The 27645-nt window shown below is 42.8% G+C and overlaps 1 protein-coding gene across 2 annotated transcripts in view; it reads right to left on the bottom strand.

Annotated features, from left to right (window-relative positions):
- The window catches only part of Mdn1 (midasin AAA ATPase 1), a 121306-nt gene that overhangs the window by 6096 nt on the left and 87565 nt on the right, over positions 1-27645 (bottom strand). For both annotated transcript variants that reach the window (XM_029476051.1, XM_029476052.1), the window contains exons 69-97: positions 27481-27602; positions 27009-27155; positions 26363-26472; positions 25750-25823; positions 25115-25313; positions 24366-24528; positions 23445-23591; positions 22608-22734; positions 21450-21555; positions 20715-20830; positions 19390-19872; positions 18949-19175; positions 18359-18514; positions 18032-18213; positions 17635-17796; positions 15447-15584; positions 13787-13925; positions 12250-12425; positions 11655-11798; positions 10976-11123; positions 9141-9451; positions 8712-8879; positions 7753-7854; positions 6742-6937; positions 4972-5139; positions 4411-4574; positions 3061-3150; positions 2187-2302; positions 1316-1490 (exon numbers count right to left, since the gene is read on the bottom strand). In XM_029476051.1, coding sequence (XP_029331911.1) covers positions 1316-1490; positions 2187-2302; positions 3061-3150; positions 4411-4574; positions 4972-5139; positions 6742-6937; positions 7753-7854; positions 8712-8879; positions 9141-9451; positions 10976-11123; positions 11655-11798; positions 12250-12425; positions 13787-13925; positions 15447-15584; positions 17635-17796; positions 18032-18213; positions 18359-18514; positions 18949-19175; positions 19390-19872; positions 20715-20830; positions 21450-21555; positions 22608-22734; positions 23445-23591; positions 24366-24528; positions 25115-25313; positions 25750-25823; positions 26363-26472; positions 27009-27155; positions 27481-27602 — 4756 coding nt within the window. The remainder of the gene's footprint in view (positions 1-1315; positions 1491-2186; positions 2303-3060; positions 3151-4410; positions 4575-4971; positions 5140-6741; positions 6938-7752; positions 7855-8711; positions 8880-9140; positions 9452-10975; positions 11124-11654; positions 11799-12249; positions 12426-13786; positions 13926-15446; positions 15585-17634; positions 17797-18031; positions 18214-18358; positions 18515-18948; positions 19176-19389; positions 19873-20714; positions 20831-21449; positions 21556-22607; positions 22735-23444; positions 23592-24365; positions 24529-25114; positions 25314-25749; positions 25824-26362; positions 26473-27008; positions 27156-27480; positions 27603-27645) is intronic.

Here is a 27645-nt window from a genome sequence, read left to right as displayed (position 1 = left end):
ACCTCCACACTAGTGCAACACACATCCCACTTCCACACTAGTGCAACACACATCCCACCTCCACACTAGTGCAACACACATCCCACCTCCACACTAGAGCAACACACATCCTACTTCCACACTAGTGCAACACACATCCCACTTCCACACTCGTGCAACACACACGCGTCTCGTCTCAAGACTTGGGATGTACAACAGCTAAGGGTAGTCAACGCCCTGCCTTCTCTGGACACTGCAACAGTTCATTCTCTTCATCTGCAGCAAATCCAAAGAGATTCAAAAGTCAAAGCAGTCAATTCTAAAGTTTTACACAGAGGCAGAACGTTATGGACATGACAAATGAAAAACTGGACAAGATCTCTAATTAGCCTTTGTAAATGAGATCATTTTCTTACATTTTTTCATTCCTCTGATCAAACATCTGTCTTTAAACAAGTCTATCAGTATTATCAGGCTGTCTGTATAAAAGACAAGGGAATGAATGCAATGAAAAACAACCAACCAACCCCCCAAACCAAAAAACAAAACCACAAACTTGGTTTTAAAAACAAATCCCTCTTCATTTTTTAATACTTTCCAATTTCTGGGTCAGAATTGATTTAAACAATTCTTTTATCATCTGTATCAGTAAATCAACCCAATATAGTGCCCACATATGAGGGGCATGCTGAACTGTGAGAAAATTATGAGAAAACTTTTATTACCACTTGCATAAATGACAGCAGTTTTAGAACAAATTGGTTTAAAAAAGCATTAACCTAGGTATTTTATATTTAATTTATATCTAATTTAGTCTTCATCACTGAGGTAGGTACTGTTATAATCCTCTTTTTTTTTTTTAAAAGAAAGTGAAAGCCGTGCATGGTGGCGCACGCCTTTAATCCCAGCACTCGGGAGGCAGAGGCAGGTGGATTTCTGAGTTTGAGGCCAGCCAGGTCTACAAAGTGAGTTCCAAGACAGCCAGGGCTATACAGAGAAACCCTGTCTCGAAAAAAACAAAAACAAAAACAAAAAAACAAAAGAAAGAAAGTGAAACTGACAATAAATAAGCTGTCCAAAGTTATGGGGAGATGGAATGTGAACTGGACTCAGGGCGCATTCTAGCCTCTTCCAGGAGAACATCGCTATCTTAGGTCAGCTGCTGGCTTATGCCAATAAAATCACTGTAAAAAACCCAGCACCCCCTAGAAACCAGTTTCAGGAATGCCATGATGTGCAATGTTAAACACCCTGTCTGGATGGAGCCATCAATCCTTCCTGCCAGCTGTATTGAGCCAGCTCGAGGACCCGAGCCTGCTGCTTCTCCCCCCCTTACCTGCTTGGTGTGGTTGTCTACCATGCTTGAGGAGTCATCGATAGCCAGACAAATCTGATACTGCCGTTTACTGGGCTTGGTCCTACGAAGCCAAATCCTGTCTTTTCGAAACTGACTGGCAATGTATGGAATGATCTTCCGCATATTTAGCCGTTTCCCTGTTCGATAGTCTCCTCTGTTACAGGAACCAATGGGAGCAAAGATGAACACAGGCTCATGCCTCAGAATTTTAAGACAAAATCTCATTATTAAAAACTTAATGCCGGGCGGTGGTGGCGCACGCCTTTAATCCCAGCACTCGGGAGGCAGAGGCAGTAGGATTTCTGAGTTCGAGGCCAGCCAGGTCTACAGAGTGAGTTCCAGGACAGCCAGAGCTACAGAGAAACCCTGTCTCGAAAAAACCAAAAAAAAAAAAAAAAAAAAACTTAATAAGCCAGGGTCAGGAAAGTATTCCTGGCAAAATGATGACATGCAATGCGGACTGTAATTAGTGCCTTCTGTCAGCGGAGCACCGGCCTCAGATCTGAGTGTAATGACTAAGCTTCTCCAGAACAGCTAGGACACATCTACAGAACTACAGGTGTGCTAAATACAAAGCCCCACATGCTTCCCTCTTCTGTTCTCAACCACGGCTCCGACCAGATCCTTGTGGTTCTGATCCTAGTTGAGTAACACGCTGTAAGCACAGGAAACAGCTCCACATCTGTGGCCGTTTCCCACACAGCAGAATGTAGGCCGCCTTCATGTATGTACTTCCTCATCTCACACGCACACACACAGTCCCTACTTACAGCTACTGGGGACCGTAGCAGACACAATGGTGCCCAGAGAGCAGAGACAGCAACCCAGAGCCTCAAGCAGGAAGACTTACCTTAGTTTGGCTGCCTGTGTAGGTTCTAGTAGGAGACGAAGCTGCTCACACAGCTGTTGTGAAAGCGATGCAGTTAAGACTAGGTAATTCTGCCACATCTCCGCTGCAGCCTTCTCCTAGGACAGCAAAATAGAAATTACTATTAGAATGCTGAAGCAGAAAAGAACTTGTACAAGCCTTCTCAGCAAAGCACTTTAAAAGCTTTTCTCAGCAAGCAGCAATCCAACTAAATAAAATCCACTGCCCCCCACCCCAAAATCCCATAATATACAGTTGCAAGGGGCAGTTAACAATGGGAATTCACTCAACAGTTTGCTCCTGCCAGTTTAAGAACTGGACCTGATACTTTGCACAGTGGCATGTGAATGTGAACTGGGCAAAGCTCAAGTACCTGAGCGCGCTCATTAGTTTTCAAGAGGGAGAGCGACAGAGCACACAAATCCCCCTCAACAGCAGGGATCCACACACACAAAGGCTTCATACTGACTACAGCTGAGCACGAACACATGCATGGTAGGGAGAATGGTAATAAACACAGACTATAGGCATGCATGTACACCGTATATTTAGAGGTTAAATCAATAAAATACACTCCACATAGCCAGCAAGGACCTGAAGACCATTAAGATTCCAGAGCAGGAACTTTTGCCAGCTTCCTTACGAAGCCAGCTATACAAGTTAAAGGAACCAAGTGCGTCTGTCTGTTTTAATGAGACTCTAGATGTGGTGGCAGAATAGGCAGAATCAGTGCATACCCTGCTTAGGGAAAGTTCTCAGTATAGTCTCCACCAGCCTTTGACAAAGGTAACTGTGGCTAAGAACAGGCAAGTTATTTTGTGGAAAAGAAAAACAAACCCCAACAACTTTGACTTACTTCTTCTGCATTCCCATAGTCGTGCGCCTGCCATGTCTCCAGCTGCCGTTCCATCTCTTGTCTCAGCTCAGTGATATCTTTTAAAATGGGCTAAGGAGGAAAGGCTATGTAAGTGGTGGCCCAGGCTGGAATCACTGACTTACCAAGCAGTCCTGTTGCAGTTGTTGCCTGAACTCACAACTCAAGCAAATTTAAGGTACAGTCAGCTGATTCCATTTCTTGTTTCTGGCATCAACTGGATGAATGGAACTTTTATCACTTATAAAATATAGCCTGGTTAATAAACAAACCAAATCTCTTTTTTTGTGTGTATATGGATGCACATATAGGAGACCAGAGGACAACAGACAGCCTCAGGGGTTTCTTCTCCACTTTCTGATAAGCCCCTAGCTCCACAAAGTCCAATTACCACAGAGCAAGGCTCAGTTAACAAGGCTCCTCTGGTTGCTGGAGAGATGGTTAAGTAAGTGTATGTCTTACAAGTGTGACACAAATTCTAGCCTCAGAACCCATGCAACAAAAGCCAGGCATGCTGACACACAGGGCTGACGTAGACACAGGGATCACTGGAGCTGGCTGCTCAGCCTAAGCCTTCTTGGAAAATTCTATGACAATCAGACACCCAACTCAACAAAACAAACAAAAAAACCACACATACAAACATAGACACGCACAGACACCAAAAACCAAACAAAAAACCCCACTCAAACAAACAAACGATGACACTACCACCACCACCACCACCACCACCCGGAATGAAGCCTGAACTTGTCCTCTGGCTTCCACATGTACACTCACACAACAAACCTCACTGACCACCCTTCACCCACCCCCAAAAGTAAAAAATTATTATTAAATAACTGTCATAAGTTGTCAATTGTTCATAAGTGGTAGCCTAGGTTGGAATGCCAATGCCTAAGAGCCAATGCCATCGTAATGATGATGTTCATTGTAATGAACTAGTGTCATCGTAATGGGTAGGTCTGGGCACAATTTGTAGTTAACAAAGGATATACCATTTGCTAAAAGACTATTGGTTACAGCTGGGCGTGGTGGCGCACGCCTTTAATTCCAGCACCCGGGAGGCAGAGGCAGGCGGATTTCTGAGTTCCAGGACAGCCTGGTCTACAGAGTGAGTTCCAGGACATCCAGGGCTATACAGAGAAACCCTGTCTCCAAAAACCAAAACCAAAACCAAAACCAAAAAAAAAAAAAAGACTTATTTATCGGTTACACTAAAAGTACTCTTAAAAATTTTGGTAAGACTTGATATTGAAATTGAGCAATTTCATAAAAGTTCTAAAGTAACTTAAAACTAAAGGTTAACACAGCAAGCTAAGAGTTCAGTACTTGGAAAACTGAATCCACAAGGAATTGACGAAGCGTATGAATAGTTGAATCTCTGCTTCTTTCTGGCCTCTCATTCTCTGTCTCCTGGTGAGGTGTGGTTGTTCTTGGGTCTTGGTCTTCTTTTGTCTTAAGTGTTTGCATATCCACCTCCATCTCACTAGAGCCTATTTTCATAGGAAGACAGTTTCATTATCACGTGGTTCACCAGTGCCTGTCCTAACAAAGAGTCAACGCTCAACTCAACCAACAATTTCCACGTACGTATCTTTCTGCTCCATTCCCTCACTTTCCTTACTCTAGGCTTAGACTTTAGGTAACAAAGGAATCTCTACAATAATCAAGAACGTACTATTCTGCTTTTCCCAACATATGTTAAAGAGACAGATCTGAATTTGTCAGAAACCGTTTCCCCTCGATAACTGATCTTCAAGACTCCTTTTCTGAGATGAATAGGTGAATTATTCATGTAAGCCAGATATTAGAATAGGAAAGAGAAAAGACTAGACTTGATGACAGTCCAAGAGGACAGAAAGCATACAAGTCTGCTCACTAAGGACTCACCAGAGGTTGCAGCAGTCTCTGACTTGACTGCCTCTGGCTTCAGCTGCTCTGTGTCCTCTGCTCTCATCAGCTCCTCCTCTGTATCCATGAGGATATCTTCTATTTCTTCCTCCTCCTGATCCTGCCCGGAGGCCTTTGCAGTCTGCTGCTGTTCACTACTGGCCACATCTGCCAATAGTGCACACAGGGACAAAGCTTAATTTTTCTGCAGAGAAAGGTGATGCTGAACGGATTATTGTCTCTATCGCTTCCACCTTTCAAGATTCTACTTAAGCTGGTTTTCCACTAACCAACCATGGGGCCAGACACTTGCGGGCCTAAATACCTCCTGCTGTTCTACTTACAAACCTGCTTCTAGATCAAGATAGTATGTACCCACACATACACACACACACACACACACACACACACACACACACACACACGTTAAGAGAAACTGGCATTTATCTGGGTTTTTACTGATGTAAACAGAAAAGACAGGGTGGAGTGTGGACATGTGACTTGAAGCAGCTATTGAGAACCATGCTTGGAGTAACTTGTGAATAGAAAAACTAGATACAAAATGAGGGAGGGAGAGAAGTCTCAGCATTTTAATCTTAGACAAGTTTTATTTAAAGATCTCATTGCTCTCAGAGATTTGAGAAAATCTATAACCACGTCTCTGACAGCAATAGCTAAGAGAATACTCTTGCCAAGGCATTATCTAGTCTCGTGTGTGTTTGTGTGTGTGTTTCTCTCCCATAACAAAGGATTTCATATATAGACTGGCCACAAACCTGCTATGTAGTCAAAGATAATCTTGAGCTTCTAATCCTCTGGAGTACTGGCATCACAGACGCCATACTTAGCTTTATGTAGTGGTAGGAAACAAATCTCACGCTTTGTGCGTGCTAGGTATTCTTCTTTTTTAAAAATTATTTTATTTATATTAGTACACTGAAGCTGTCTCCAGACACACCAGAAGAGGGCATCTGATCCCATTACAGATGGTTGTGAGTCACCATGGGGTTGCTGGGAATTGAACTCAGGACCTCTGAAAGAACAGTCCGTGCTCTTAACCACTGAATCATTTCTCCAACCCTAGGCAATCATTCTTATCAACTGAATTAACAACCAGAATTCAGGATCCATTCACCATCCACATCCACCACCTTCAAGTCACTCAGTATCACAAGTTTATAGGGATCCAGAATGGGCTCTTGCCATACTGGAAGCTATGACACACCGCCTAATGTGAGGAAGGAACAAGCCCACGCTGCAGCCTAAGGGAGGATCTTGATCAAGTATGCATACACTCATCAACTTCTTCTTGTGTGTTGGAAACACACAGAGAAACAAAGCACTGTCCCCATTTCTGTTCTGTGCTCAGAGGAACATATCATCATAGCAGTGTACTTCAGAAAGAGAGGAGTGTAAGGACAAGGCAAGTGTGAGCTCTTCTTCCCCATTTGTACTATGGATGTTCACTGTTCAAGGACACTCAGCAATGTTCAATACCAAGAAACAACGTCAACACCAGGTTTGCAGCATGCAGCCAGCTGTCTATGAGGATAGAGGGCTTACCCCGAGAACCCTGAGCATTTACACTTGGCTACAGTTACCTTGCTACCAGAAACAAGTTATGTGTGCCTTATAAAAATATTGTATTGAGAGAAAAGTTAGCTAGCTAGCTATCTCTTCCCCTTCTACTGTGCCTGGCGGCACAGTCATGTGGCACAACCTCAGAGAAAAGCTTTGTGAGAAAAAGCAGTAGTATTCTTAGCACCGTACCGTAAGTCTGTGCATCATATGCATCACTGCCTTGTTTAATATGTTCGAACGTGTCTGCATCTTCCACCTGAGCCTGGGTTGGCTCCTGTTCAGTGTTTCTGTCTGTGCCCACAGTCCTCAGTCTCTTATGCACACGCTCATTGTAGTCACCTATGGAACGCTCATTGTCAGCCTGCCCAGGTCTCCTCTTAAAACTCTGCAGGAATTAAGGAGATCATTAGAGCCTTCTTTGCAAATATGAAACCTCAAAACAACCAATGCTCATTCCCAGGAACAGCCATACAACAGTGGGATTCAATACAGCTATTCAAAGAAAGGGCAATTAGACTCTGACATCATTTCTAGGATAACCCCCCCGCCCCCCAGCTCTGACTGGCCTTGAATTTGCTCTGTAGTTAAGATAGCCTTTCAACTCCTGACCCTCCTGCTTCTGCCTTCCAAATGCGGGGATAATAGGCATATGCCACTATGACTAGATCTAGGATATAGTCAACAAAGCAAAGAAACATATTTATGTAGGTGTGACACTGGTGGCATTCACTTCCTCTGGGAAAGTCTCTTTGGAGGTTTGGGAAAATAGCATGTAGGCTTTTACGGGAGTGTTTGGGTTGCGTTTTGAGAAGAGTAATTTCACAAGCATGAATATACCTATTTAAACACTGTCAAGTTTGAAAAGCAACGGAAAACCTTCTGGTTGGGGTCTTTTTTCCAAGCCTGTCATTTATCAGGCAAGGCTGGAAAGGTTGCCATTTGCTGTTGTTGTTAGTGTGTGTGCCCACACGAGCACAAATGCACACGCAGAGCTTGTGGAGGTCAGAAGAGGACTTAGGTCTCCTGGAACTGCCATAGATGTAGGGACTGGGGACCAAAGCAGGCCCTCTGCAAATGCAGTAAGTGCCTAACTACTGAGAGCCTCCCTCTCCAGCCTTTCCTTTGCTGGCTACAATCACTTCATTCCCATAGCTTTCTCTACCTGCCTTCATCCTAAGCTAATCCGAGAATGACAGAAACCTGTGTGTTTTTGTTGGTGTGCTGCTGGGAGGACAAACGTGCAATCAAGTTGGATTCATGGCCTTCTGCTTGGTTTGCATCTGCAGCTCCACTGCCATGTTCCTAAGAAATCCAAACCAGAAGAGGAGAGAGTTAAAGCCATGGCTGCTGTGTTACCCTGGTTCCAACTTCTCTCAGTGAATTAGTTCTACTAATTTCAGTGGGCTGTATACCTCTATACCCTGCTACAGAATCCAGGTGCTATCTGCCTGCTGGCACACAGCAGCACAACACTGACACACTCCTGGCTTTGTTCTGATTAGTTCCTTACCTAAAGGAACTTAAGGTCTTATTCTGGCAGACAGACAGAACAGGCCCAGTCATCAGCTAGCTGTGCACCTAGAGGTTGTCACTTGACTTTACTGAGGCTTATTTTTCCTCCAATATCAAATTGGAGGAAACAGAACAGCATCATCTATTTTGTAGAGTTACTACGGAAGACTGCTGAGTAAAGGAAACGCTCAGTACTTGATGGATGCTCAATGAATAGTGCTGGAAAGATATAAGAAACACAGTTCCTGCTGGTGAGGGAATGGGCTCAGAGCAGTGATAGAACATGTCAGTGATATCCTGTCTTCCCACAGCCTGAAGCGCTGCCATTAGAACACATTACCATTAGGTTCACAGCAGGGACCTAAAAGTCAAACACCATTAGAGGTATAGGGTTGTCAAGGAAGTCCAGATTTGACCTTTCTTTTCTTGGAAAATCTGGTGCTCCCATAGACTTCTTAGTAAGGCCATCACTCAAACAGTCTACAGCACACATTCTTACTGCTTCCTAAGAAGCACACACAAAGAGTCAAACAACAACCTCTCCAGATATGGGAGATGATCCTTACACAGTAACAAACCAAAACAAAGAACACAGAGAAATCACACTTGTTGAAGAGAACATGACTCCAGACAGACAGACCCATCACCTCTTTCCCCTGCTCCTTCTCTGGTGCAGCCCCAGCTAGTTCCACAGCCTGTGTACTCTGCACATTGTCCACTCCAGTCTGCCCACAGGAGGCATGCTCCTTTCTCTCTGTGGCCTCTGGCACTTGCTCTTCAGCATCAGGCTGCTCCCCTTCTTCCTCTTCCTCCTTCTGCATAGGACAAACAAATATGCTGTGAGGGATGAACACAAAGGTGCCTACCAGGACGAAGGTGCCCACCCCACTTATTGACAAGGGGTGTAGGGGGTCAAAGAGGGACTCTGCATGGAGCAGACTAATGGTTAGGAGAGGGTTTTCAAGTAAAACATAAAACTCTGTAGTAGTAAAGAAATATCTTACAAAAGATTCTGCTGGCATGAAGTGTTTTTCCTATTGCTTTTAATACAAGAAAAGCTCCACATCCCGTAATACCTGGGTCTGAAGATCTTGGTCAACAGGGTTGACACCACTTTCTCCACCTCCATCAGTGGTGGCTTTGTCTTCCTCCTTCTCCTCCTCCTCCTTCTCCTCCTCTTCCAGGGAATGCTCTTCTGCATGGCTGGATGTATCTCTGTCTTGATCATCAGCTCCTGTATCCATATCCATATTCTCCTTGTCTTCACTGGGGCCTTCCTCAGGCTCATGTGGACTTTCACCTTCATCCTGACCAGCCTCGGGCTCTTCAATATGGTCTGTTTCTTCCATATCTACCGTTTTTTCTTTGATCTCCAAAGGATTCTCTTCTGATCAAAACAATTTTTAAAACTATTGATTTCTTAATCTAGAAGGTGCTACATATTATTTTTTTTAAAAAAGATTTATTTATTATTATATCTAAGTGCACTGTAGCTGTCTTCAGATGCACCAGAAGAGGGCATAGATCTCATTACGGATGGTTGTGAGCCACCATGTGGTTGCTGGGATTTGAACTAAGGACCTTCGGAAGAGCAGACGGTGCTCGTAACCACTGAACCATCTCTCCAGCCCTACATAAATATTTTATTCAGGCATGCATGTGGTACAGGGACAGATGCAGCCAGATACACATGGATGCTCAGGTTCTCATGCTTGCAGAACAAGCACTTCAGTGGCTGAGTTATCTTCACTAGGCTCCAAATTTTACTTATTAGAAGAGTATCCCTATCCTTTGGACATTTCAGAAAGCTATTAGCCAGTAACATAATTGTTCTTTGGTTCATACATACTAATCTAAATGAGCCTAAACAAAATGGTATTTTAAGAAAGATTATACTCTTAGCATTTAAAAAAAATTTTTAATTAGGTATTTTCCTCATTTACATTTCCAATGCTATCCCAAAAGTCCCCCATACCCCCCCCTGCCACTCCCCTACCCCCCTCCCACTTCTTGGCCCCAGCATTCCCCTGTACTGAGGCATATAAAGTTTGCACGACCAATGAGCCTCTCTTTCCACTGATGGCCGACTAGGCCATCTTCTGATACATATGCAGCTAGAGACACGAGCTCCAGGGGGTACTGGTTAGTTCATATTGTTGTTCCACCTATAGGGTTGTAGATCCCTTTAGCTCCTTGGGTATTTTCTCTAGCTTACTCTTAGCATTTTTAATCTTAATTTTATGTATGCTTGGTTGCTGAAAGTACCATTAAAGTCAGACTCCAAAATTAAGATTATCATATAAATGGTCTTAGATAATTTTTTGTAACTTATTTGTCTCAACATATATCTAAAAATTATACATAATTAAAATTAGCTTTCCTAAGTATGTAACTCAGTCAAATCATGAAGTTATCTATCTAGCATCTTCCTGTGAGGTTGATCAGCCTCAGGCTCTTCAATTAGTTTCCTATTATCCATAGAGGAATCCCTAGGGATGAAATGGGTAGCAGAGGCTCTAAGTTACTGTCACAGTATGTGTGACTTTCTTGGGATTCTTTGCTCTCATTCTTCATTATCATGACTAGCCATTATTTCTCTAGAAGAGCTGTGTGAGAGCCCTGACAGTCAAGACTAACTGGTGCGCACAATTAGCCCGCCAGGTGGGAACATGGTAATGGCTTTGGAGAAAGAGGTATACATAATTAAACATAACCAGTCCTTGGCCAGCAAACTGCAGGATGGGAAGTGACAACAGAAGAGAGGTATGCTAGCCTACGTGTTGGAGGTTTACTCAAACTGGAATGGAGCTAGCAAAGCGGTACCTTTGGCTTTGTCATGTCATTGGCCATGAAGAAATCACTACTGCCCATTGCCAATGACCTCTAGCTATGGGCATCTGGAAAGACATACCTTCTGCTTCCTCATTGTCTGTGTCCTCGCCACCACTTTTGTCCTCACTGTCAAGTTTCAAGTCATCTGGAAGGTCCAAGGCCTCAGGTTCTGGAAGTTTTTCTTGATTGCCATGATAAGGGTCTACCTCATTCTCATCATATTCCCTCTTTGGGATAACAATGAGAGAACAGGGAGAGCAAAAACGTTATAAAACCAAAGGCTATGATTTCTTTAACATTACGATCTCATTTTAGTGACTTAATAGTATTTTTCAGTCTTTCATGTTAGAACTTCAAATTTTATTTTCTGTATAGACTTTCAGGGTAATAGGCCCTTTATTACTTAATGTTAAAACCCAAAACTTATGAAAAGAAATATAAAGGACCACAGATCTTAGCTTCTAAGACATAGTGAAGCCAAACAGCACATTAGCAGAAACCAACAGTTAAGATACATTAATTAAATGTTGTGAGGCCACCCCCCAACTGTGGCTGGATGGGAACTCATCACCCTCCTGCCTCAGTATCTCGAATGCTGAGATTACAACGGTTCATTTTACCATGCCTGGCTCTGATGCACTCTTCTAGGAACTGCATGAAAGGAACTGACATATTTGTCAGAAGGAGAGACAAATGTTGTAAGACACTTAGAGGACTGTGGCCTTCGTCAGGACACCTCCTGACCTGAGGTGCATTACCTCATCAATTTGTTCATTAATTTTCTCTTGGCCCTGTTCAACATCTTCAGGTTCTGAGTCTTCCTTCTCATCTTGATGTTTTTTATTTTTGTTCAAATTTCCAGCATCCAAGCTGTCATCTTTAGCAACAAGTTCAGAATCTTCCTAAATGAATCGAGAAATAAAGAAAATTCATTCAGGAGCTAGTTTTCTAGCCCTCAGGTACAGAAGACTTCTGCTGACAGGTCCAAGTGGTACAGGGCAGACAGGGTGCTACTATTTCTCTGATGTGGCGATAACCACCTCGGACTGCCCCAAGAGCAGCAAGAACAGACATCACACTTCTGCATGTCTGTCCTTCCTTGCCAGTCTTAGCCAGAGCTGGGGATGCAGCTGCATGGGCAGAATAGGCTTGGCATGGATGTTCCCTCCTCCACAACACAGCAACTCACGGGAGCACTTAGGTCATGCTGCTGTACGCTCTTCAATATGAGGGAAGAGAGAAAGCAGATAGAAGAGAAGACAACAAAGAAAAGGAAACATAGGAGACAGCGGCCTGGAAGGAACAGCTCCTCAATCAGGGCCTGGGAACTCTGGGATCGGGGCTCTTAATTACGTCATCCACTCCTGGTCCTGTCTCTTCAGCTCTACCGTCACCGTCTTCATCTTCTTCTTCTTCTTCATCATCTCCCCAAAGCCTCTCATCGAGTTTGTCGGCTTCCTCGCCATTGAGATTGCCCATCTGCTTATCCAGGTCTGCATCCTCACTCTCAGACTTCTCATCATCCTCTTCTGAAAGGGAGCAAGCTACACTTAGTTAGGCAGACACCCACCAATCCAGGCCTGCATGTGTGAAGGCAAGACACTTCCCAGAAAGTGTCATCAGGACCCAGGCCTGTTTCTACAGAACACTGTGGGCAGATGCCAAGGGTTTCTCCCAGCTTTGCAAACTATTTGAAGGGAAAAGGACTTCCAGGTGTGAATAAGCTGGGGAGACACTAGCACCACACTTGGGCTCAGCTGCAATTCAGATCTATGAAGTGACAAGACAACTGTGCTCCTCAATCTTTTCTTTGAACATTTCCCCGTTTTTCTCAAGTACTTCACTATGCATCAGATGTAAGTTAATGCAAAATTTCTTTCCTTCATCTTTAGTCACGGGTATACTCTTATGCTTCATTGGCAAAAAATTTATACATTTCTTATACTGTAAATTAGCACTCATTTATGTAAGACCTTTGCTTAAAATAAAACACTGTATTTCAAGTTAAAAGTTTTTGTTTTGCCAGTAACTAGGGTAAGTGCTGAATTATAGCACAACATGCTGGAGTGCTATAAAAATAATGTTGTCATATGCTTATAATAAGGCATGTGAACTACTGAATTGAGTATGGTCTATGTGGGTGCCTGTATGCCACAAATTTGCTTTGTTCTTACAGTTTAGTAAGAAATATATATATATATATTTTACTTTATTACTTGTGTGTGTGTGTATATTTATGCGTGTAGGTGTGGTGAGGAAACCACAGGTGTCAGTTTTTGTTTTTCCCTTCATGAGCCAGGGTCTATTTTTTGTACTGCACAAGTCTAGTTGGCCTGGCAGCTTCTGGAGTCTGTGGCTAGGACAGCTGGGGTTCTCAATGCTCATCTGAACCCAGGTCTTCCTGCTACCATGGCAGGTACTTTACTCACAGCTTCCCCAGCTCCATGATGGTTTTGCAATTAAGGAAAAAGTCATAAAAAAAATAAGCCAATCATAAAAAAAAAAAAAAAAAAAACCCNCCCCAGCTCCATGATGGTTTTGCAATTAAGGAAAAAGTAAAAAAAAAAAAAAGCCAAAAAAAAAAAAAAAAAAAAAAAAAACCCTCTACAAACAAACATAAAGCCAAGCTGTCAGTGGTCATCTTTTGGATTTCTATGCAGACCACTGAGCCACTTCATCCAACAAAATCAAGGCTGTGGCTGACTCAAAGGAGACTCACTGAACACATCAATCACTGCCCTAGAAGGGCTAGTCACGGTGGGCACACACGGTGGCCGCTCTGTGAGCAAGCAGCTTGGTACACATAACACAACAGCTCCTTACTGAGGTCCTACAAATTTCTGTACGATATTTAGTATCTAGAAAGAAGAATGAGATGACAATGTTGGACCTTGTTCAAGCTCGCCATCATGCATTTTCCCATCAAAGTCTTCTGACATCTCGATGGCGTTATCCTCGCCTTTAGTATCAGGTTTTGAGTCAAGGTCCTCCTCGTCCTTCTCTTGACCCTTTTGAAATGTATCTTCTACCTTTGGGAAAAAATGTGAGAGCACAGGTGAACACTGCTTCGTCTAGGCTTCAATTCTATAAGATGACCACATGCAGTAATTTTTGAAGGCTTGCTTCACATTTCTGGAGTAAATTTATTTTATTTATTGATTTTCTGATCAGAAAATATAGAATTTTATTTGACTTTTTTCATGAGAATTGTAAAAACACTACCACCATCATAAAACAACCAACCAACCAAAACTTCAAATTAGCATTTCAGAGATATATGTGTAAAGAATATGGAATTCGCTGGGCGGTGGTGGCGCACACCTTTAATCTCAGCACTTGGGAGGCAGAGGCAGGGGGATTTCTGAGTTTGAAGCCAGCCTGGCCTACAAAGTGAGTTTTAGGACAGCCAGGGCTATACAGAGAAACACTGTCTCGAAAAAAACAAAAAAGGAAAAAAAAAAACAAACAAAAAAAAAAAACAAAAAAGGAATTCTTGCCAGGAGTGATGATGTACGCCTTTAATCACAGCACTTTCCAAGACAGAGTTAACGAGGGAACTGTACTGAGTTTTAAGCTAGCCTGGTCTATACAGCAAGAATTCCAGACTAGCCAAGGCTACAATAAAGAAACTTTGTTGCAAAAAGAAAAAGAAAAACAAACAAATAAACAAACATACATCCCCCACATAGCAGTCTTACTATCTGAATCTTTTCCCCTTGTTTCTTGTCACTTTGATTGTTAGAACAACAGTGCACATGGGGAGAGAGAAGGCCTAACAGGTAAAGAGAACCGGCTGCTTCCTTGAGAGCCTGGGTTTGACAGCCAGTCCTAAAATGACAGCTTACAACTGAGGGCACTGTGCACAGACATACGAGACAAAACGTCCATATATATGAAGAAAAAAAATCTTTAAAAATATCTACATAAGCCAAAATTTAGTGAATCTTAGTAATATTTTATCTACTTTATGTTTGTAATGGACTGTACTTTTCTATTTTCCCATAATTTTAAAACTTAAATTATTTTAATTTAGAGAAATACTCTATGACTGTGTATTTTAGAGAAATATAGAAAATTTGAAATAACAATAAAAAGTATAAAATTATCACATAAATACCAGCATCATTTTAAAAAACTTCTTTCTAGTTTTCCCTTCCAAGAAAAATAAACTTCGATTGGTATTAACTTTTTGTTTGTAGACAAACAAACAAACCAACAAACCACAACTTGTCCCCTGACTTATTATATGTGTATGCCTTATCCCATTCCTGCACAAAATAATGTAATTTAAACTTAAACAAAACAAAATCAAACCAATTATCATAGGCTCCAAAATACTCTTCAGAAATCATCAGCAAGTCCCCATTTAAAACCAAACTGGAAAGGTCAACCCTTCCAAGACTATTATCGTAACAAATGGCTGAGCTGCAAAGGTCCTGTGGAGTTAGGTTTTAATCTAAAGACCTATACAGATCAGTATGATGCTGTTGGCCTACTAACAAGTTTGATAAACACTCAAGAGTCAGCTTACATAAGCTGTGCGAACATACCTGTTCTTCATTTTCTATACGGTCACTCACATCCTTCATGCCCTCGCCATCTCCGATCCCACCTCCCTCGTAGTCATGGAACTGCGTTGCTCCTTCTCCTGCGGAATCTTCCATCAATTCTTTAGGTAAACAAAACCCCTGGGGGGAAAGAGTTAGCAAATGTTATAATCTGGCTGGAAATGCAGCAGATTTTTGACGTGCTTTTCCCTCTCAGAGCTGGCAGGGATCATGCAGTTTCACAGTTTTGAGATTTTAAGTAGGACTCTAACTTTGTAGACATCTCTGGCACACAGTTATGCTACGTTGCCAAGACAAAAACCAGAATGAAATATAGCATCAGGATAGGTAGAATGGTTACTCAGGAGAGGGCTGAGCACATCTATGAACAGAGACAGGCTCAGTCACAGTCACAAGTAACAAAACTGATTCCTCTGCAAAGAAGCTTGAAAACAAGCACTGAAAGTAATGGCTCTTAATAAGAAATTGTATTAACAGAAAACATGCTATCTGTCAGGCCAAGGATAAAAATGTACTAAAAACTGAAGCTACTAATTATCAGAGGAGAGGCCCAAGAACAATAACACCGTGACTGTGCGACAATGAAGCTGCTTCCTAGAAACTCAGTGCTTAAAAAAATATTTCTTTGCTTATTTTATGGATATGAATTCACTGTAGCTGTCTTTATTCACATCAGAATTGGGCATCGGAACCCATTACAGATGGTTGTGAGCTACACCATGGGGTTGCTGAGAAGTGAACTCTGGAAGACCTCTGGAAAAGTAGCCAGTGCTCTTAACAGCTGATCTATTTCTCCAGCACCTAAACTCAGTGCTTTAATTAAAATCTAAACCTACACTGAAGTCCTGTGTCACATCCACACCAAAGGTCAGCACCATTTAGAAAGGCTGGATGATTTAGACACTCAGCACTCACTTTCAAGGTGGGTACATTTTTAGAAAGCTAGCTGGAAATGCTGAAGTATTTTCCTACTTAAGTACAATATCACTATTTTCTAACATTCATTTCTCTCTCTCTCTCTCTCTCTCTCTCTCTGTATGTATGTATGTATGTATGAAGGTAGTTGTGTATATGTCATGATGCATGAGTGGGGAAACGTGAGTTGGTTTCCCTCTTCAAGCACATGGGTTTCAAGACTTAAAATTAGGCTGTCAGGCTTGGTAGCAACTCCTTTCACCTGTCAGACTTATTATTTTAAGAGGTATTCAGCTATAAGCAGATGAATGTGTCCACACAGGAGTGAGATTCCCTTTGCAGAGCACACCACTACAGTAGCTCTCATGTGGACAGCCACCATGCTGCCACGCCACTATGGAGCTCAGGCCAAGGCCTGTTAGCAGACACAGAGACGGCACCTCTACTACCACTGTACCTTATGTTTTCGTTATCCTTTGCAGTTTTCTTCAAGAAGTATCAAGAAAGAAGATGGGCAAACCTGAAGACCAAAGCCATCACCCAATAGACACACACACTTATCTACTGGATCTGAGGCCTCGGGATAGCTTCCCACTTTCTAAGTTCAGGACTTTAGAGACTAAAAATTTTAACTGTTTACAAGTCCAGACTCCTATTCTGTTTTCTACATCATTTATATTGTACTTAGTTGAAAAAGATCTCAGAATACTAAGGAAGAAATCAAAGAAAACCTTTTAAAGTCATGTGATGGTGTTGCTTGTAAAAATATCAGAAATAGAGTCTGGGACTCAAGTTGGGACAGTGTCCAACTTGAGTCCAAGATCTGTACTTTCTACACTGCACCATGTTGGTTCACCAACTCTGAAGCAAAGGCGGGTCCACAATCTACAGGTATGCTGCTTTTCACAGTAGTATATGTACTTCAATGAAAGAGCAACTTTTTCCTCTTTAGCACCAACAGCCCTTTTATCATTTAATCATAATCTTGAGAGTTCAAGAAGACAGGAAGAAAGGCTAATTAATTTAAGAGAAGGCAGCAGCCTTTAGATTGTCCCTTTGGTCAAGATGGGATTTGCTAGCTTTAAGATCTTACTGGAAACCTGTTTGGCAATCAAGTTCTAGAACAAGCCCTAAGCCCACAAGGGGACAGACCACCTCCTGCTATTTCTGAGTCTATCATAAAAGCCCAGCAAGCCCCGGAAGAAGTGAAATGTCTGTGTGCTGCTCCATGGCTCTCCACACTGGCAGTCCTTACCTTCTGGGCGAGCTCTGTAAAGGTCTGGGCAAGCACAGAGAGCAGCTTTGCGGAGCTCCGGTGAGTTGCCAGCGATACAGTCAGGAAGAAGAGGATAAGGTCCGAGAAGCCACACAGGATGGGTATCAGGCGCACTAGCAAGCCACAGGACTGGCTGAAGACCTGAGACAAACAAATGCCAATCACTGTGCTTAAGAGGCACTCCCTTTGGAGAGACGAGATGCTTTAGAACTAGATCCACTACCACTACCGCTACCGCCGCCGCCACCGCCACAACCACCAGCTTATCAATGACTAAAGCAAATTCAGTGAGCTAGCAGGCACTGGGTCTGCTAGGGGGTCACCTCTCCTCATTTGGAGTGAGGTGACGGACACTCTGCCAAGAACCTCTGTTTACCTTGTGCTTGGTTGTGTTGCCATCCTCACTGCAGGACTTGAGCCTCTCCAACAGCTCGGAGACAGAAGAAATGATTTTCTGGACGTGTAAAGTGCTCACACTGGCCCAGAAGTCGTCCTCTAAGAGTTTTGTTAGATGTCCTGGCTGCAGGCTCTTAAAACTTGCCTCTTCTTCTTTTCCCCCTAAACACACAAGCAGCAAAACTAACTTCTTCAGATCTCTCCTCATGCAGCCTATATCTAACATCTGTCTTTAGTTAGCCAGAGCCTAACTTAGTTATAAAAGTTAGAACAACCGAGGTTATTTCTGCACAACTTTCAGACATACCATCTTCTTCTTGCAGTCTCTTGTCAACAGCACTGTCTTCTGCTTTCTTATTGTTTCTTTCTGCCAAGTTCTGGATGGTGCAGAGAATGGCCCGGATGGCAGTTTCTACTTGCTCTGAAAAGTCTTCAACAAAGCTTTCTTCCACCATCTGGTTTCCTAGTAAACAACATGGTACATAGCCAAGCCCAGCGCTCACTCCCTGTAATGTCTCTTGAATCATGAGTAATACTCATGTGTTACAAATGGCTGTTTAAGGAAAGTGTTCTATTATTTGCTATCCACTATGTCAATCTGTGCTGGATCCAAGGACAAAACCAGCAGCTTCCTTGCCTACATAAGCCTTATCATTTTATATCACTGTTACCAAAAAAAAAAAAAGTTTTGTTTTTTGAAAAAAAAAAAAAAAAAAGTAACAATAGTTATGATAGAGTGTACAAACACCCGGTTTATTTCACATATTGGCCATAGGCATTTGAACTCAAGGAAAACTGCAATGGACAAGTGAGCCTCCGCTCCTCCAAGGAAGGCACAAACTTCCAACAGGACAGATCTGCACTTGATATCCCATCACCTTAATTCTAAGTTCTCACCCTCTTGCTTGTGTGCAACGAACAGACGTGCTTTCCAGGCAGTGAAGTCATCGATGGCTTTACTGACTTCTCCTCTTAGATAGTCCAAGCTTTCAACTAAGGCCATTCGTGAATCTGTTTGTTCAACCTCTATCCCTGGAAGAATGAACAAGGACGCTAGGCCTTGCAAATGAGCTGACACTTGGGACAGGCAATTCAGCCCAGAAGAGCAAACTTCAAAATCTTCCCTGCAACAGAAATATCACAATGTTGAAAGCCACACTTGTTCCCCTCTCCCTCTAAGAGCAGCACACATGCTATATCTCAAAGTTTACAGTTAGATGTATGTCAAAGCACCATATGGGTTTGCTGAGTGACAGGATCAAGCACTATTCTTTTCATGATTCTAGCATAAGATGGTAGTCTGTGCAAGCAAGAAATGGTCAAGACAGACACACTTACCATGTATGAAAGAGGGTCTCACAAGACTGCTGCCTAATTTTGTCAACACCAGCCTTCATAGTTTTAATAGTTTTCAGCATCTCTGTCAATCCTGCAGTTGATTGTTGCCAAAGCTGATCTTGTCTCCTCATCCGGCAAGCAGAAGGCAGCTGACTTGTAGGTACTGGGGATGGATAGCTCAGATCAGAGGAAAGTAAGCCTGGCATTAGTCCAGCTGTTGGCTCTTTAAAATCAATGCTTTCCACATGCGAGGCAGAAGGGTGTTCCTCAACTTGGGCATCTCTGTGGCCTACAGTTGGCTCTGCACTGGGACAGCACTGGAAGAGCCAGGAGAACTGTTCCAGGAGGATCTGGCTCTGCATGGCCAGGTGCTGTAGTCGCTCTGTCCACTGCTGCACACTGTCCTGAGGCGGGAAGGCCACGGGATACACAGGGGGCCCAGTCAGCCTGCTGTGAATTTCTTGTACACAGCTGAGGAGGTTCCTGTGCAGGAAAGACAATGGCATCTTCACTCATGCACCAGAGTGTTTGAACAAGTTCAGTTTTTCATGAAACTAAGAAGTGTGCCAAGGTTAAGAACATGAGCACGCATGCACACACCCACCCACCCACGCAGGCCAGAGTTCCCTTTGCAGAGGTTAAGAAAACAGGTAGAAAAAACTCTGTATTAAAATGCCTTGCTTGTTAAACTAAACACATTCTTCAGTCTTTCCGAAATGGTCTCAAAACTTATGCCATTATCAGCAGAAGCCTGGAGCCCTCTGCCAGACAGCGAGCAGTCATGGCACTGGGGTGACCTCAACTCTTACTACCTTGCAAATGTACTGCTCTGCTAAATGAACCCCAATGAGCTGAGCAGAGATAGAAGCCAAACTGAATACAAGCCAAGAATCTACTCAACAGATGCTAACAAACTCTCCCCCATCTCTTAATTATCTCTCTCTACTGAGGAGCAAACTGCTCTTGGGAAATCTAAAAGTCTGACAGAAGACGACTCAACTCAAAGTTCAGGGAGCGCCCCTAACCACACAGCCCTGACTATACCAGTCTATGACAGTAAAGTTCTTGTTTCAGGCTCACTTTACACAACTCTTTTTACTGTTTTGGCTTAGCCCTGAACTCAGTCCACAGACTATTTTTGCCAGTAATGCCAATGGCCTGCCAACAAAAGGAAGCAGTGGGGCCAAGAGAAACTCTAGCTGCCTTTTTGGGCTCAAATTCACTAATGGAGTGGAAGGTATCCCTCTCAGCATGCCAAGCAACTCTGAGCTGGTCTGCACAGATCTCCCTAATTGCTGCAACCAAACCTCCTTGCCAGAGCATACCTGAGGATGATCCACTGCTCAGTCAGTGTGGTCAGAGAGTGACGCTGTCGGATGAGCAGCTTCATCAAGTGGGCTGAGAACCCTTTGCATCTCTCAATGGTACCCATGCTGATTTCCTGGCAGGAAGAAGAAAAAACGCATGCTGAAGGCATTGGGGACAGCCCCTGCCCTCCCGACACACGCACCAGAAGCTCCACCAGGAAACTACTTCTTTCTTTAGAAAACAAAATAAAAATTATTTTATGTGTTTAAGTGTTTTGCTGCATGTATGTATGTGCATCACATACGTGTCTGGTGCCCTTGAGGAACTGGAGCTACAGACAGTAAGGAGGCAGTTCTGGGAACTGAACCTGGGCTGTTTGCAAGTTCAGCTACTGCTCATAACCACCGAACCATCTCTCCAGGCCCAAAAGCTATTTCTTGAAACAGAGGTTACTATCATATCCAGTGAGGGTGAGCGGCAGTGTGTGCGTGCTCTCAGGCTGTGGCGCTCAGACAGCTTTGAGAGATCACCGACATCCATGAGGAAGAACGAGGTACAACACCAAAACAATGGACATGGATGGTCTGGTTCTCAGCTCATAAGAGTAAAGTGATCCTCTTAGCAAATGTAATGGAACGTCTAAGATGTTCTAGGATCCACACTGACTTCACCTTAATAAGTCTGTCAGTGCCTGGTAAGGACGATGCATGGATGAACACAACAGATGCTTTCCCCAGCCCATGCCAGTCTACCTTGACAGGAGTTGCTAGTGCTGCAGTAAGCCTGGTGTGCCGTGCAAGAGAGCGATAAAAGTACTTCTGGCACCCATCCCACAAAGATGAAATTTCTGTGAGGAGCCTAGGAAAGAAATCAGGCAACTTATTGTATTAAAACCACGACAACTACCCTCTAAAGACCCCAAGGTCTCAAGATTTCTGAGAATATTTAGGTGTAACCCAGAATCAACCACTGAAATTGGTCTATCTGAGCGGGATACTTAGCACTGGAAGCATTACCAGTATATAAGCAGTAGCCTCCAGTGAACCCTTTATAAATTAATTTGGTGATGGAAGGTATAGCTTATAACACTCCTGTGAACATGGGCTAATTGTGTAAACTAGGAACATGCATGCACAAAATGGCAAAAGGCAGAGAGAGCTTAACACAGGGCCACACAGGTGCTAAGCTGATAAATGTAAACAGGAAAGCATGTGTCTTTTTAGACTGCACAACCCAATCCCAGCCTCACGGAGACCAAATGAAAACACAAGTCCATTTGGCAAGTTGTCCTCAAAAACTAGAAAGGTGCTATGTAACTTCCCCATTTACAATGCTGTTTTGACTCAAATTTAAAATCCCACAAAGAAATGAGCATTACAACAAATCCTAGATCAGAGTACAGGCAGCGCTCTGTCTCACAGGTAATGAATTCCCAAATTGAATTTTTTTTTATAGAACTTACACATATGAGAGACAGCAAAGAAATATGGGCATAAAAAGATTCCCAGTGGTGGGGCACACTTTTAATCCCATCACTTGGGAGGCAGAGAGCCTGGTCTACAGAGTAAGAGCCAGGATAAACCAGAGCTAGAGAGAATTTCTGTCTTGAAAAACTGAGAAAGACAGTGAGAGATCCAGAGATTGATTCCCAGCTGTAAGTTCAAGTCAAGTAAGCAGAGCTCAGGAAGCCAAAGGAGAAGAGCAAGAAGGCACAGGGGAAGTTGCTAGTCAGCATTGAAGAACATACACTTAGCACTATGAACCAACAGAGCAGGGTAGCAAACACAGGAAAGAAAGGTAGAAGAAAACGAATACTTAGTATATTAAGTGCCAGCCAGATCTTTTTGTAATCTCTAATCCTTTTGTAAGTTTAGTGACTTCCTCAATGTACAATTCAAAAGCCAACCAACCTAGAATCGGCCTCCCGATTGCTGCTGACTATGGACAATGCGCTCCGGAGATCTAACGGATGAAGGTGGAGTAACTCCTGAGGACTTTTTGAACGGGCCCAGGCAAGACCTTTTCGATACGACAGACCTGAAATCAACAGCACTCATTAAAGCAAAAAAAAAAAAAAAAAAAAAAAGCTATGCCCCTAACATCCACCCTTTCTAGTCAAAGTAAAGTTTGTGACATATAGCTCCAGAAACCTGTCAGAAATACGGGCTTAGGTAGCTAGGGAAAACAGTTCACGCCTATACTAAACATGTGGGAGGTCAAGAAGTGTCTTGAGTGTGAGGCCAGCCTGAAGTATGCAGCAATGAAGAAATGCACCAACTATATATAGCAGGGTCAGTCCCTGAATCTCAACATGATTCCAAGTGACCCCGATGTGGTTCAGTGATAGCAGGACTCAGCACTGCTGAAAGCAGAGAGTATCAATACCTCACCACAAATCCTGAAAAGTTCTTTGTAGTTTGCTGTACAGTCAGGAGCTCACTGTAGGATTTTCCTACATGTGTCTGCAGTTTTTAGAATGACATTTCACAACCCTAGTACTCTGCCACAAGCCACTTATGCTACCAACATGGAGATACTGGTTTAGTGGCTATAGCATGTGCTACCCCTCCCGATGTCTCAGTTTGGTTCCTAGCATCTCCCTATAGCAGTCCACAACTGCCTGCAACTCCAATTCTACGGGAAGAGACTTCCATGAGCACCCTCACATATCACATGTGAACACACACATATTAAAACTTAGAAAAAAAATTAATTGTATTTTATAGTGTTTTGGGAGCAACCCTTACCAATGTTTGTCAGGTGCTTAAAGAGGTCTGATAAAGCGCGATGTTTCTGCATGAGTATGTGTTTGGCTTCTGAGTGCTGCTTTTCTTTCTCAGCAGAGGGATCCACCTTTAAGCTCTGCAGCTCACTTACAGATGAAATCACGCCACCTATAGGGAAAAAAATAAAATCTGAAAGCCTTCCTGCTGCGTGCACATTGCTCCATGCCGTTGTTCACTTGAAGAGTCCCTCCTATCTGACAAGTTCCATGAACTGTGCTTGAGCTACACTTGTAAAATGCATGGAAATGGGAAAGGGAAGTATCTCTTAGCTTCATTATCTCTTCAAAAGAAACCAAACCAAACAAAAACCTACTGAATGAGTACCAACCGTGTGGTTTATTATATAGAGCATGAATTTTAGCCACCCGAGGGGGAATTTCTGCTAATTGTTTTCTGTTCCTTCCCTACAGCCAGCAATTTACTAATTCTCTTTTGATCCCTCTAACTTCAGAAGCACTTATATGCAGCTCCAGTTCAAACCCTTTCTCCCGCTTTGGTATGTAGCTGGCCTTAAACTCAAAGAATCAGCTAGTTCTGACTCCTGAAAGTGCCTCACTATACCTAGCCTCCAATTAACTAACTTTTGTTTTGAAAGGTGTGTGTTTGCCTGCACACGTCTGACCATCTGTGTCTGGTTCCGGAAGGCCAGAGGAAGGAGCTGGGTCCCCTGGAGCGTGCGTGTAAAGGCTGAGGCAGGAAATCACTGAGATCTCATGCCCTGTCCGTAGCAGGCCTTAGTCTTAGGGCTGCTATTGTTAGCATACTTGTCGAATACTATACAGGATGTCAAAAATGACACAGGTCCCACATTCCCAGCCATCATAGGCCACCCGCATAGGGGACAAAGCTAGTTCCACTTTTACCCTTGCTGTTAACACTCACCAGTGAACTGGTCAAGACTTTCCACTAGGTGAGGCAAGGGACTCTCCTTCATAAATACCAGGCATATTTTCCTCATTCGTTTTGAGAGTCGTGGCAAACGACGCAAAAGTTCTCCCTCCACAGACAAAGGACCGGCCTCCTGGCACTGTTCTGTACCTGAAGGCTTTGAGACAGTACAGGTTAATTTTACTGCCAAGAATCTGAGTAACACTTTTAATTCAATGGACACTAAATTTAAATCAACTTCTCCCTCCATCTTCCTCCTTCCCCACAGAACAAATATAAAATCATCATCATAAGCATCCCAGGAGTAGAAATAAGCACATGTATATGGATGTTCGGAAACCCAAATTATGGCATGATGGCACACGCCTTTAATCCAGTACTCAGAAGACAGAGAAACTCAAATTACTTCTTTGCATGTGACTGACCTAGTTTTAATCCATCAATATAGAATGAACAGTAAGACTACAGTTGATTCTCTTCTTTTACCCTTCATGTGGTGTTCCAGATTTCAAAGTCAAGTCACCAGGAGTACACAGGCAATCAGTTTACCTGCGAGCCACCTGGCTGTCCCAAGACCATGGTTTCTGCCTAATTCTGTAGCACAGTGAGACAACCAACCAAATTCTACCCAGATCCAAATAAGGGGAACACACTCCTTAGCTAGTTCCTAGTTCATGCCTTAATCTGCTATATGTGGCTCGAGTGGCTTGGGATTAAATACACAACACCCCACAAGCTAGTACCTGCCATTCTACTGGTTGTGCTAACAGGGTCTCCCTCAGTGCATTGGTCAGATCCTGAATGGGCGACGTCTCCATTGTAGCTTCCCCTGTTGGCTTTGGCAAACAGTCAGGCTGTTCTTCCTTGTTGCTCTCTACCAGACATGACTGACAGGGTTCATTCAGCACAGCGTCAAACTTCTTCATGAATTTAAAGAGGGTCCTGATCTCATGAAGTAACAGGTGTAAGGTTAAAAACACATCACTGTGACAGAATTTGAAGGAATTATAATCTGGGCACATGTGAACACACAGACACACACCTCTATCTTTTATAGCTATAGCTACACTGATCTCTTTAGGTACCCACAATCATGTTGGATCTTTAGGAGAAAAAGATATGCCAAACACTGTCACCCCACCTTTTCTACAATAGGGTTGCTTTGCTCAAGGTAAACAGGTAGTGGGAGGTACAAGACAAGCCCCCCACTCGGGCACAAGGGATACTCTGCCCAAGGCATCTATTTTCCCTGAAAGGAGAATTTGTTTGTGGTAGCATGAGAATAGTATAGGTCTGGCCATGGAAACAAAGTAGTCTTGAAGCCTACCATTCAAATGTGGTTTCTAAAGGTTACTACCAGTCTTATTCGACAGATTACCTATGTGTCTTTTCCACAGATTGTTTAATGGACCAGAAGCTGACATCATTCCACTTTGATATCTTCACAAATTCCTGGAAGATAAAGGAAGTTCAGGAAATGGCTTTACAAAGCTTGTATCCCTTTTTGTTCCTGTATTATCTACTTGTTAAAGGTCCAAGGATATCCATCCCCCAAATACAGGACCACATATCAGGGAATATGTACAAGAATAAAAGGGAAACTATTTTATGTGCCTCAAATCAATCAGAAAGGGTGAATAACTCATTTGATAAGCACTTCAGCTTCAAAATCAAAGTTAGTCATGTTCATGACATCGGTGCTGGTTCTTCAACTCTAAAGTTCTTATCACTAAAGTATTAAACAGAGGACTCTCCCTGCCCTAAGACACTCCCTCCCTGGCTCATGCCCCATATCATGGCACACTTCTGAAGTAGACAAAGAACACAGGAAAGACAGACAGAGCACAGCCTTTCCTATGGTTCTCCAATAAACTTCTACAGCCTCCCCCTGTCTCTTACCTCACTATAGAAGGATCAAAGAACAGAACTAAAGAAAAAGAATAGGCTGATTTTGTTCTTTAAAGAGTAATTACGACAACTATTCATCTTACTTTAAGCTCTTTTTCTATGGGGGAGCGAAGTTCCATAATTTTAGCTTTGACCGGGTCAAGAAATTGCTTGTAAAAATGGTACAAATTCCACAGAACACTGCAGAGTGAATCTGGAAGAAATGAAAAAAGAAACCAACATGTTACATCCACTGTATGTGCTTCTATGCTAGCCTGAGCCTTCCTTACTACCCATTCCATAAAAGTACAGCACATTCCAGTCAGGTTTGTTAAAAACCTGTCTGAGCTTAGCATTCCTCAAAAATGCAGGCTGTCAAAGCTGCCCTATTTCATTTCAGCTTCTAGCAGATTTACTGCCATTTTTTATCTTGCGGATGATATACCAAGAATCTCTTTAGAGCAATCCTTCAAACTCTTTGTCAAAAACTCATAAAAATCAACAGACACTATGCGTATATTAGGAAAATGGCATATTAAAATGTTCACCTCAACTGCTCATTCATGTATAATATACACGTAGTTTATAGTGATGACTTAATTCCAAACCTGCTGGGACTGAAACTGGTAACAGTTTGACATGGAACTTATCTTTATCATGCAGCAAGCTCCTGGCAAGTCATAGCTTCACAGTGAGGCAGTGTCTCCAAATAAACCAATAGTGCATGATAAATGAGGAACAATTACTCACCTTTTCCTTCAACTTGCGGCATCAGTAAGACATGACAATGGAAAACCAGTAACATCTGGAGTCGCACATGGAATTCTCCCAGCGAAGATCCTTCAATAAATGCTTGTAATGTGCTAACCAGCAACATCAGAGTCATCTGCTTGTCATCTTTAGAGATACAAAGAACAAACCACACATGTACTTTCAACCATCCTTCCCATCGCTAAAATGCATACAGGGTACCAAACATCAATGAAAGAAGGCCCAGTAGGTAGGTACCACATCAAACTGAAGCAAAAATTATGTTTAGAGGGATTGACTTCCACATAAAACCTTTAAGTTCTGTGTTAAATGCACTCCTATTATTATGAGGCAGCTTTGATATAAAGCATCACTGACCCAGAGACAATACCCACTGAGTTAGTTCCTGGGTACGCAGAATGGCAGAACTTTATGACATGACTGGTTCTCTAGACCAAGTCACCTGCCTTACCTTCCTGCTCCTCTGTGCGTTCCTGCATGTGCTTCTCCAACATCTGATAGATGGAAAACCAGTGTTTGGTAGATTTCTCAGTATGGCGTCTCATGGTATTATCCAAACTCATTGACCAGCAGCTGACCATTAAAAAAAAAAAAAAAAAAAAAAAAAAAAAAAAAA

This window comes from Mus caroli, chromosome 4 (genome assembly GCF_900094665.2).
Source record: "Mus caroli chromosome 4, CAROLI_EIJ_v1.1, whole genome shotgun sequence".
Taxonomy (NCBI): domain Eukaryota; kingdom Metazoa; phylum Chordata; class Mammalia; order Rodentia; family Muridae; genus Mus; species Mus caroli.
Note: the sequence above shows the minus strand (reverse complement) of the source record. Positions and strands in the feature narration are given on the sequence as shown.